The sequence below is a fragment of the Priapulus caudatus genome, unplaced genomic scaffold (assembly GCF_000485595.1).
Source record: "Priapulus caudatus unplaced genomic scaffold, Priapulus_caudatus-5.0.1 Scaffold405, whole genome shotgun sequence".
NCBI lineage: Eukaryota > Metazoa > Priapulida > Priapulimorpha > Priapulimorphida > Priapulidae > Priapulus > Priapulus caudatus.
Window position 1 is genome coordinate 214,665 of NW_014577466.1, and position 12,759 is coordinate 227,423.

The 12,759-nt window shown below is 44.1% G+C and overlaps 2 protein-coding genes across 4 annotated transcripts in view; one reads left to right on the forward strand and one right to left on the reverse strand.

Moving 5' to 3' along the window:
• Positions 1-5,005, forward strand: part of LOC106810039 (zinc finger protein 704-like) — a 23,638-nt gene extending 18,633 nt beyond the window's left edge. The window contains exons 4-7 of the mRNA XM_014813305.1: positions 1,517-1,617; positions 2,836-3,035; positions 3,401-3,489; positions 3,806-5,005. Coding sequence (XP_014668791.1) covers positions 1,517-1,617; positions 2,836-3,035; positions 3,401-3,489; positions 3,806-4,021 — 606 coding nt within the window. The 3' untranslated portion in view covers positions 4,022-5,005. The remainder of the gene's footprint in view (positions 1-1,516; positions 1,618-2,835; positions 3,036-3,400; positions 3,490-3,805) is intronic.
• A 3,595-nt stretch (positions 5,006-8,600) lies between these two features.
• The window catches only part of LOC106810036 (phosphatidylserine synthase 1-like), a 19,846-nt gene continuing 15,687 nt past the window's right edge, over positions 8,601-12,759 (reverse strand). For all 3 annotated transcript variants that reach the window (XM_014813302.1, XM_014813301.1, XM_014813303.1), the window contains 4 exons: positions 11,857-12,035; positions 9,975-10,074; positions 9,732-9,788; positions 8,601-9,261 (listed from right to left, as the gene is read on the reverse strand). In XM_014813302.1, coding sequence (XP_014668788.1) covers positions 9,076-9,261; positions 9,732-9,788; positions 9,975-10,074; positions 11,857-12,035 — 522 coding nt within the window. In that variant the 3' untranslated portion in view covers positions 8,601-9,075. The remainder of the gene's footprint in view (positions 9,262-9,731; positions 9,789-9,974; positions 10,075-11,856; positions 12,036-12,759) is intronic.

A 12,759-nucleotide genomic window follows, 5' to 3' on the forward strand; every position in this document is an offset into this window, starting at 1 on the left:
CACACACACACACACACACACACACACACGCGCGAGCGATTGCATGACCTCCGTTTGCGCGGAGGTAATAAGGCACACGGAAGCAAGATGAAATAAATTGGTACGGTATCAGAACGGAATTCTCATAAACATCACGAGCAACAACTGCGCGTACGTGCGTACGTGATGACGAAATTACGCGCAGACGAAGACAAACATTAAATGGCTGCACGTAACCATCATGCGACTATGATGCGTACGCTATGCTGTGATGACGCAATGACGCAGACGAAAACAGACGTTAAATGGCTGCACGTGCCTATGGCTGATAGGGTCAAGATAGGGTCTATGTCTCCCTGGGTACTGACGGAACGTACCCTGGTAACTATCTGATATGGTTAGGGTTAGGGTTAGGGTTAGGGGGTAGGCGTAGGTGAGTCCGTGACTCCCTAGACTCGTTAGTGGAGTAGGCGAGGTACGGTGCGGCATATTAGATAGTACCAGGGTACGTTCCGGTATACCGGACCGTACCCAGGGTACGTTCCGGCAGTACCCAGGGAGACATAGACCCTGGCAGCGTAACGCTGTGACGAGTAGCGCAGCGTAACGCTGGCAGAGTAACGCTGCGACTATGATGCGTACGCTATGCTGTGATAACGCAATGACGCAGACGAAAACTTACGTTAGACGAGTATAGTTGTACATCTAGAAAGGAAAAGCAGGTCAGTTGCGTGTTTCAGAAACCGACTACAGCCGCAATAGCTTCAGGGCCGTATACAAACATGTCCTCTATGCGCGCACACGCACGTTCTATTATTAGTAGTCCACCACCATTCAAATTCTATAGGTTCACTGATCGAACACAAAACTGGTTGCAATTTGAGGTCATACGCAGCTGTGAAAAAGTTGAGTTGTCGCAAAAAAAACTAGTTTATAGATAACAGCGATATAACCTATGAATACGGAGATTTATGTGTTTCTATATACATATAGAATTTATATATATTATTTATTGTGGACGCATATTGTAAATTATAGTGTACTTTTATAGACAGCATGTGTTCCAAGAAATAGTCACTGTCCCACAACAAGTAGGAATATTTTTTTCTGCTAAATTCATGGTCCCTAATTCCTGCCTTCCACCATAGAACCTTCGGAGAGTAACTCCGTCCCTAACGTTAATGATTACCGCTCCTGTAACGGCCGCTAGGGCCTACTCACCAGAACTACTCGTCAGTGTAGCGAGCGCAGCCAAGCGTAACATGACGACTGGTATTATACAGGTTACTCCGTCCCCAATCGAAGCGCTCGTTTGGCGTGGCGCCATCTATCGAACGAAATCAACGCAAAAGTAGAAACAGCCCGCTTTATTCACTATATTATTGAATAATCAGGAGAGACCGTTATTATTCTTACATATTAGTAGATCAGATAGATGGACAGTTAATATTAAATAAGGTAAAATAACACACATAATGATATAAAGACGCCGTACCAGTTTAATTGTTAAATTTTTAAACCTACTCTTATTTCACAGGCATCGACTAAAGTGATGTATCGCTGTGCATGGCACGGATGCGGAATGCTTCTACACACTGACAGGTCTATAGCCAGCCACGTGAGAGAGGTTCACCTAGGGTAAGCCAGCCTGCATTTACACTCTCGTTCCTTAGCTTTAGCTCTTCGATCCCTATCTTTATCATCTCCTTGTAATCATAATAGTGCATGCAAGCACTATTATGCGATTTGAATTACTCATCATCATATTCATTACTGATCAATTACTGATTCAATTACCCAATGCAATAAAACAATGCATTTATTGTCTTATCGCGAGCTTGAACTTTAATTATAAAAGAATAATTAAGCTTTCAGTGCCCTGGTTTGCACACGGTTTAAACCAGAACAATGAAATTGTAAGGAATTATATATACTGAAGTTGGTTAATTGCCGTACAAGGCCGTAATATGAGGAAATTCCTAGTGGATGTGGGGAGCAAATTTTCGTGACTCAGCTGCGTAATGAAGAGAGAGGGTCGCAGCTCCCAATCAACGTGCCTAGTGCGGCGGGGGTGCGTGTGGGACGAGTGATTCACAGATGCCTATACATCACACACATATTATTACATTGTATGTACACATATTCGACAGTTATTTACATTTATTCGACTTTTATTTTATTTTTGTTCAAAACTTGTGGCGCAGCTGCAAGATTGTCCCCCCATCAGAGTCTACGGTCAACAGTAAAACATTTGCTTGCTGAGTACATACATAGCAATACATAGCTCATTGCATGCATAGTATCAAGAGCGTATTAAGTATGCTTATTAAGTATTAAGCGTACTTAATACGCTCTTGATACTATACATAGCATCAGGAGTGTATCAATACATGATAGCATATATTGATACACTCCTGATAGCATAGATAGCAATACATTGCTGAGTAATACATATCTCATTGCTTTGTGCCGCGTTGCAACTTGCCCTGCGCGTGTAGGCGGGTAGCCCCTTCTCTCGGCAAAGGTGGTGCATAACGGCGCTCCTACTGCTGAGCGAAGGGTCAAGGAGAGCTCTAGTACTACATCCTCCGTTAGCTCTACCACGGGTGCCTGTGGCAGTGTGTGTGCCTATCTGCTAGTGGTCAGTGGAAGTGTTCTACCTGTGGCAGAGACAACGAGTGTTAACGTAGTAGCGCTTACCACACGGGTCTTTCTTCTTAGACCCTTAATTCAGTCTCCTGAGAGACACAGGTCGCTGGTGAACTTCCTACATGTCCCTCGGTTGATTGCCTTTTTCACTACACGGGTAGAGGCTGCATATATTGTACAACACGACGTCGCTGCTTGCTTCTATAGGCGAAAGAAACATGGCGGCGGAGACTCGGACATGAGCGATGACAACGACGACCACGAAGAAGAGTTCTACTACACAGAGGAAGAGGTGGGCGTAGATATACCACTGAGACATGGTCAGTCCCTCTCCCCCACACCCATCACCGGGGAGGCGGCCGGAGCACCACTGGAGCAAGACCCCATTTTCAAAGAACACCAGTACGGTGAGTATTAATTCTTGGCCACCGTCCGCTAGTAGGGGTATCACCAATTTAATTTCGTTTATTGAATTAATTACTCATATTCGCTAATCAATATTAATTCATTAATTACATCAGGAGTTATATCAGAAGTAGCTTCAGATTATTTACTCCTGATAATATTGATAGTCTTAATCAATAAATAATAACTGATAATTTAATAACAAAAACGATTAACTAAGATCGGGGCAGAGATATCTTGCTAGGACGGTGTCAGACGTAGGGGGAGAAACGCCCCTTGGGGAAGGGTTCTTGACTCCGATACACCCTTTCCAATGCCGGTTAGAGGGGAGCACAGCAGTTCATAGGTATTTGCGTCACATTTGCAGGAGCAAGACCTTGCCACGCAGCCCCAATACCCATTCCACTGGTGCAGAAATCTCTCTCGTGGCAACCTTCGTCAACAAACTACTTGGGGGTGAGTCATCATCAAATCTTCTAAACAAATCAAACATTAAATAAAAAATAAAATTAAGTTTTGCCAAGCAGTGATATATTAACGATGATATCAAAGGGTGATCGAGAATTAAAAAAATGTGTTAACAATTAGTAATATATGTATCGTCTTTTTATAAAACCGAGTAAAGCCGAAAAAGTATTTTTTTACATATGATGGTACCACATGGGTCATCGAAGATATATAAAAAAAGATGTTACTTACTAGTAATATATTTTTTTATAAAACTAAAGCGAAGCGGGAAAATTTCATGATTTTTTTTTACATTTCTATGCAGTCGCCTCACAGCCGCCGTCAGCTGTTTAACTATGGCAGCAATTCCGTACGCTCCTCGCCGATGCATAGCTCTTCCTCCTCGCTCAAGTGCGTGCCCCTGAGCAAGAAGTCGCGTGGGGAGATGCGCAAGTGTCGGAAGGTCTACGGCATGGAGAATCGCGACCAATGGTGCACGCAGTGCAAGTGGAAGAAAGCCTGCACGAGATTCCTAGAGTGAAGCGAGGAGGTTCGTCCCAGCTGCCGCCGCCGCCGCCCCGGTCGATGACGTTCGCAGTTTTTTAAGAGCGTAAACTTCGGAGATGAAACGACTCGACTTTTGTAAATTCCCGTACAGCGAAAAGATGCTCATCTGAGTGTGCACGGCGCGTGCCTGCGTGCGTGCGTGCGTGCGTAGCTTCGCATAATTGGTCGTACCGACGCGGTGTTGTTATCGGCAACCCTAGCCGCTACCTAATCATGGCGGTGGCTTGTTTGGAATGTACGTTCCTGTACATTTCGTTCGCGAACCAAACTTCTAAAAAGATTGTACGGCAAATAGGTACCCTCAAGTGGTGACCCCAAGAAAGAGCAGAAGTTGTAATTGCTGCTGTAAAAGAGGCTATGAGTGTAAACTATCGTTCACCATTGTGTGTGCCTCGATCTCGCTCCCACGACTACCATGCTGCTGTGAAGCATGCATTACATGCTGCAAGTAACAGAAATGAGTATTTCGGTCTCGCGTCTCGTTGATGTTAGTAAATAGCCACAACCGCCTTATAAATTACAGGGAACAGAGCGAATGGTGTTCACGTTAGCAAACACCTTGATGTAATATGACCTTGACGCATCGCGATCTATATGGGCGCTACGTCCTTGAAATCGTAAACGCTCAAACATGCCCTATATTTCACACCGAGATACGTGGCAGCGTCTATCTTATAGGGATATTCCCTTCCGATCAACACAGGGAGACTTGAACTGTGTAAATTTTGTATAGAAAGACCAATGGACACATTTTAGTTTCATACAAGTTCTCTCACTGGTGAGCTCAATCTTGTAAGACTGTACAAAACACTACGACCAGCTCCAGCTATACGATCACGGACTTATGCATATCACCTCAATATACACAGGTTCGTGATACAACTGCACGTAAGGAGTGAAAAGTTGCAATATGTGGTTTTCCCTGTAAAATACGTGAAGAGAGATTTTATATACCGTACCTTGTTGTAAGCGTCTACTAGTTTAGTATTTGATGTATTATATCTATATCGTTGTTATAAAGTGAAGAAGCAAACCCTTGACATAGAGAGACATAGTGTGTGTGTGTGAGAGAGAGAGAGGGAGGAGGATCTGAGAGGAGCGGAGACGAGAGAGAGCAGGAGAGAGCGCGCGAACCGTGCCTTCGCGCGCGATAGGGAGGGGTCGAGATGAGGGTTGTGAGACTGAGGGAGGATCACGGGGGCAGGGAACCCTGAGGGAGGAGGGGGAGACAGAATGAGTAAGAGCAGACAGAGAGAGATTGCAGAGATAGAGAGCAGATTGAGAGATAGAGAGCAGAAGAGAGAGAGAGAGAGAGAGAGAGGACGAGACGAGAGAGAGAGAGATAGGGCGGGGATTTAGAGGAGGCAGACGAAGGAGAGAGAGAGGAGAGCCGAGAATAGAGACGGAAGGAGATCTGAGAACTCGACGAGCATTGAGAGCTCGAGAGCGAGAGAGATGAGAGACGGTAGAACCGAGACAAGGAGAGGAGAGAGAGAGAGAGAGAAGAGAGAAAGAGCAGAACGACGAGAGCGCGCAGCTGAACGAGAAAGAGAGATGAGTCAGATTTGAACTAGAGAGAGAATAACGAGATGGAGAGACAGTTGCCACCGTCTTATTTATATGCTCAGGAGTCTATCATATTGATAGACTACCTGATAGTATTGTTAAGATAGACTTCTATGGCAGCTGGTGATATGCTTTCTGTTCACATTGTAACTGCATTGGTCCGGTGCGACGGAAAGAGGACGAATTAGCAACATGTGTTTCTCTGGTATCCTATTATTAGATATTAGCTTATAGACTTGGCTGTAAATCTGTCTTGGGAGTACTGTGTACATTTGTATAAGATTTTTGTATAATAATTGATATGTTTAGTACTTTATTGTGCGTATTGCGCTTATCAGTATTATAATATATTTCGGACATGAAATCTTTTATAGGCTTTTGGGGAAGCAGTCATGTTGGTTCGACCAGCATAGCCCACAAAGGCTGCCAGCCACAAAATTTTTACAATCCAAATTATCCTCTGATGATGAAATGTATCTTCTCTTTCGTAAAAAACAAATACCAATTGTCTTGTCTACGACTGTTTTTCGTTACAATGAGTAGTCACGCGCGAGAAATGCGGCTTCAAAGTGGTTATTTTACAAGCCTAAACTGAATGTGACAACCAGTCTTTAGTATTGATAAAGCTCAGCGAGTTATGAGTTTTCAGTTATGTCACGCCATGAGTTTATGTTTACATGTGACGTTGTATTTCGTATGAAGGATAGAAGTATTTGTCATTTCTAAATATAACAGGCGTCTCAGCCATCCTGTTTAAATGAGGCGCGAGATCATTGATTCGAGCGAGCAAGGCAAAGCATGTAAATCATGTGCTTTACTGTACACAGAACACGTGCTAATCATATGCATATTACGTGCTCTGGCTGTATGATATGGAACGGGCTCTTGGCTATACATATATGTCATTATACAGTGCAATGTCCAAATACAAGCAGCTAGTTCTAACACAATCATCAAATTCTTAGCTAGCTACTAAACGAAATGGAAAAAACATTCCAATTTCGCGATTATCGTGTTCAAAACAATCTATCACACTGCGTTACAGCACACAGAGACAGAAGCCCGTTGAAAAAAATATATTGCCTAGAAATAAATTGATTGGCAAATACCGTGAAAATTTGTCTTATTATAATAAGAATACGCCACTGTGATAAAAATATGATCATAGAACAAGTAACAGACGAGTAGAAGCGGCGGCAAACCACCACGTTTGGGAATACAAGGCCGTCGTTGAATACGGACGGGAGAATGGCATATTATATATATATATATATATAATATATATATATGTGTGTGCTATATCTAAGTCTTTGATAACACTTGTTTACTGGCATGACTTCAATGTCCATTGTCACAATCGCAAACCAATTAAATCACCGAGTATTCGCTGGACAGCGTAAAAAAAGAATACCTAAATGTTTACATAAAAACTGCGAATTGCTCATGCAAGTCCGAGGACGGACGCTATTTACAACACAGGTCGGGACATTGCGGAGGGATCACTACATAACATACATAGCAGAGTTATTATATGGCTACGCTACTACAAATACACCACGACGGAAAAACAAGATCGGAAAAACACTAAGAGGCGTATCAGTAGAGACACGCGATCGGCTATAATTGGGTTGCGCTCTTGCTAATGTTGAGGACGCGTCCCTAAGATGTTGAGCAATGTTACACGGAGGGGCGGGGAGGGGACTTGATCACTATGTCTACGACCCATTACATAAGGGAAGCATAAAACAGCAGTAAAAGAAAAAAAAACTAGCTTTTTAGAACTCATTGCAGCATAAATACGCAGAGCACCACATGATACACGGACTAAGGTTTTGACACACAGTTCGAGTTCACACTGCAAGCCGCAAGCACCTTATTAGCTTGCCTTGTCCATCACGCACGCAACAACGTTGACCAGTCACCTTAACGCCGGTCCAGAGGATTAGTTTCCTATACCCGTAGACTAGCAGTCACAATCATTGAAAACTATTCCCGATACTGCGTTCGGGACTGCCACTTTTCCGAGGGAATGGCCAGTAGTGCGATTCGGAACTGTTAATCCTTTTGCATGCATTATAAGAAATCATTCACATAAATACAGAAATAAGTACACACGAGAGGAATCGTAGGCCACGCGCTAAAGTAGCCGCCGCTGATATTTACTTGTCGGGATTACAGTGAGCGTAGAGCATGAGACGGCTAACAAACGAATGCCAGGGCATGGAATCCATTGGCTCCTCTGATCAAAAGCCAATTTACACCTCCAGTCGAAATTTCGAGTGACAGCAAGGTGTGACAAGACATCACATTAACTTGCCGATGAGAGTTAAACAGATGCAAAGTAACATTGCAAAACGGAGCAATCACTGGGATAATACAACACGTCACCGCCATACCTACATTGCCAGCAAAATTGTGCGTATAAAAAGATCTCAACTTCCCACAACTAAACATCGCCTCTACTTTTTCGACCGAGATTTATTTTGGCACTAAAGTGTGCTCGTGACAGAACGACACAATGGGACTAGAACAGAGGGCCGTCATTTTGTCATCGGGAACTTTCTTTTAACACAGGGAAAAACACTTCATGGTAGCAACACATACACCTCCTTTCTATCTCCATTACACAGACCTGCCAACCTGTGATTCATGAAAATAGTAAGGCTTTTCTTTTCTTGCAGCAGGCAGCCATTTTGTTTGTATGTTATGCGCGCAATGAATGATGGGACTAACTCTAGATCAATAGTTCACGTTGTTCTCGCGGGATCCAATATGGCTGCGCCCACAATCGCCAGATATTTCTCGGCTCACAATGTCAAAAATATTAATTTTCACAAGTCGTAAAAAATCGTAAGTTTTTCAGTTTGATCGTACATTCGTAGAAACATCATGGAATTCGTAAGGAATACGAAAAAATCGTAAGGGTTGGCAGGTCTGCATTAACAGCATACATATAATTCTAACAACACATAACAAACGAACGCGACCCGTCCATCAACTCCCACATTTCAATGGACACTCCTCACCTTTGACATTACCTACATCTCCAAAACATACAGCAATAATTTTCTCACCAAGTTGAGCACCGAGAATTAAGCCACACTGCAGACCATGCCTACAGTAGTTTTTTACCACTCTAATTCAAGGCTACCCTACCTCTCGAGTCTCAACATCTTCTTGCTAACATGTTACTGCAGCCGTGAGTGACTTTGTGATTGGGCAGTAGGATTACGCAGTAGACTTGGATGCTAGCTAACTAGTGAAGGGTCAGCGTACCTTCTACGAACATCTGATCGTCGCTGACATGCGCTTCCAACTAACAGCTCAGCTCACGATCTTCCACGTGTACCCGAAACAGCCTGCTAGTGAACCAACTTGTCTCTACTTGTCTGCACTTGTCTCTACACAACCCCGTAACGATTGCAGCAAGCAACTCATTACTTCCCTGCGATTCGGAGCCCATCACGTTCCAGTCTTTCCCTTCGCAGCCTTCGACCTTCGTTTGACCTTACCGGGGCTTCCCTGCTCGCCGTTCTCCACGGGATTCGAGTCGACGTACTCCTGCACGAAGTTCAAGCTGCGAGATTTCTTCGGCGAGCTCTCCCGGGCGGCTGCTTCCGCGCGCTCGTCGGCCTGCCTGAGCCTCGCCTACACGCGCAACAAAGAGGAGAATCAGACTACTGTCTCTCTCACTGCACGCACTCTGCATCCAGGCTTCAGGAAAACACAGGTGTGCATCGTGCTGCCTGAGCTACGGTCGGACTCAAAACCCTCTCGATATTATGACCCAGCTTGATTTTCAATCGAAAGACGATCCATGTTCTATTTCAGTAGGTGTACACATAAGGAAGAAAAGGACTACATATGAAGCAGGTAAAGAAAGCAAGGAAAGTCCATTTTATCGGTTACTTACCGGCATCACGTCAAAATCCTTTTCCGTAAAGCAAGGATACAACAAAACGTAACCATTAAATGTGCTATAGAGAGTATTTTATACAAAATGCCTCTGCAAATTTATACATAGATTGTCCTACCATCATAAAGCATTCGTGCTTTTTGGGGAACATGACAGATACATATATCAAAGTTAACATAAAGACAGCTGGCAAACAACTTACATTCTGCCACCTGGCGTACTCAACACACAGGTACACGCAGATCACGCTCAGTGCCATCTACAAAAAAAAACAAAAAAACAAATGCACAGCTGTTAGTTCAAGAATTACAGTAACCAATGTTACGAATAATGAGCGATTCAAGAATTACATGTACAGTAACTAATGATGAGAATAAGAGGCGATTCGTATCGGCGTCGAGGCGGACACAGCATGGGAAGCTGGATCGATGTAGAGTGTACCCACCATGAACAGTAGCCAGCCGACGATGCTCGTTGCCTCGGTGAGAGCGAACAAGTCAGCACCAAGCTTCACGCAGATGAGAGCCTCCGTGAGAGTGACGGCGCTGGAACGCGAAGAAAGCCCCGAATCACTACAACCTGCAGTTATAACTATCAACTAACTAGTTTTATCACTAAAAACTGCATCAAATCTTGCAGTTACATCTACAGAGAGATAGGTGTCAACTGATCGTATGAGTCAGCAGTAACGCGAACGCAGTCATGAGTGATGCAGATACGAACCCACGTGTCTAGCATGTACAAACGTCTAGAGGTGCACCGTTCCAGCCGGATCCCCAATTTTTCAAAGTTCCGGTTCCGGCCGGAACCCTTCAGGAACAGTCGGCTGGAACCGGAACTTTTTCCTAATTTCATTTCTGCTACAAGCGTCATCATGATCAAAAGATCAGTCACTGAATGTAGTTGAGCATCAATAGAGTCAACTTGCTGACAATATAGTGTTAACAACTTCACACTATTCTGCCCAGAAAACGTTTGCCACTTCTTGAACATCGCCTAACTAACTGAACTGAACCTAACTGATGTTAGGTGATTCACGAGATTTTCTTTTAAAATAAAATACTCTTAGAGCCACAGGAATGGGGATTATGGCATCTGTTTGTTAGTTGAAAATAATCGATGAAAACCAGGGATACTGCAACATGCAGGTTTTGCCACACAATTCACTCGCGAATAAGATGCCAGAATTACGCACTGTAAGCAGATGATTCATACAACTAACAACCATCCTGTAATTAGACCTTTGTAGCATTGAGAACAATGAGAACAATGTAGAATGTGAACATGTAGACTATGAGAACATGTATATAATGAGAACATGTAGACTATGAGAACATGAGAACATGAGAACATGAGAACATGAGAACACGAGACATAATGAGAACACGAGACATAATGAGAACATGAGACATAATGTCATTATGAGAACATGAGACATAATGAGAACATGAGACATAATGAGAACATGAGACATAATGAGAACATGAGACATAATGAGAACATGTAGAACAATGAGCATTGTCCTACTCGCCTGAGTGATGTGCCTGCTAATAATATTTCGTTCAGGCCGAGTGAGTTTGCGCAATACTGGGCCAATTAAAACTCTCAAGTTTATTTCCAGCTTAAGTTCCGGTTCCGGCCAGGTAGTTCTGGCCGGAACTTTTTTCCAGTTCTGGCTGGTTCTGGTTCCGCCTGGAACTTAAAAAGTTGGATCTGGTGCACCCCTACAAATGTCACTAGGACCAAGCCCAAATATAAGCGATATACACAAGTATACAATTCTATCTACATGCACACATGTACGTATATAGGACAGAGCTTTACGAGCTATCACGTAGATATAACAATGAACCTACAATACAGAAGAATTCAAACCACTATATAGACACTCCTCATACTCGTTTATCGACAGGCATCCAATTCTACGGAGGTGGTTTTCTTTTACCAATTGCCACTCGAGAAAAATGCCACGAATGTCCTTTATACACAGGTGACCATTCTACAGAGGTGGTTTTCTTTTATCATCGCCGCTCGACGGAAACGCCACGAATGTTCTTTATACACAGGTGACCGTTCTACAGAGGTAGTTTTCTTTTATCATCGCCGCTCGACGGAAACGCCACGAATGTCCTTTATACACAGGTGACCGTTCTACAGAGGTAGTTTTCTTTTATCATCGCCGCTCGACGGAAACGCCACGAATGTCCTTTATACACAGTTGACCATTCTACGGGTGTCCCGCACCACCAGTTGGACTGTATTTCTACGGGTCTAGAGCGTGCGAGCACACACGATGGCGACTAGAGAACGGCGACAATAGAACGTACCAGAACACCCAGCACTGTGTGCCGACGCGGCTGCAGTGTGGGTCCGTCACGTAGGTGTAGTACTGGCGCAGCGAGGGCGCGGAGATCGCCGCAATGAGCAGTATGCGGCCGACGCTGAGCGGATGCCCCGTCGGAACCTCCAGGATGTGCTTCAAGAAGAACGTGTTCAACTCCGCGATCTGCAACGACGAAAGCACACGTTCAATGACGAAGGCACGCGTTCCACGACGAAGGTATACGTTCAACGACGAAGGTATATGTTCAACGACGAAGGCATACGTTCAACGACGAAGGTATACGTTCAACGACGAAGGTATACGTTCAACGCTGAAGGCATATGTTCAACGACAAAGATATACGTTCAACGACGAAGGTATATGTTCAACGACGAAGGCATATGTTCAACAATGAAGGTATACATTCAAGCCGTCAGGCAATGTCAAGCATGCTTTATAGCAAGGTGCCGGTTCTATAGAGACGGTTTAACTGTATAACTGTCATTAAAGTGAAATAGCAAAAGTGTCCATTAAATTGAAGTGTCTGTTTTATAGAGACGGTTTTAAAACTGTATAACTGTTACCCTTGTGAAATGGTGAAAGTGTCCCTTATACCCCCGTCACACTGGACGGCGACCATCCGCGACCGTACGGCGACCAGAAAATGTACAAGGTCGCCGGCAAACGCGAACACAACGCGAGAAAAAGTCCCAACAAATTACAAACTTGAAAAAAAACCGCGCTCTTCCCGCGCCCTGTGCGATCATCCCGCGTTCTCACGGCGCGCCCGCCACGACCTCTCCGCGCTTATGGCGTTTCTAGGCCGGACCAATAGCGTGTTGTGTCCCCGAGATTTTCTGAAAATTTTAACCTGTAAGTTGAGGTGCGTTTGCTGATAGAAAATCAC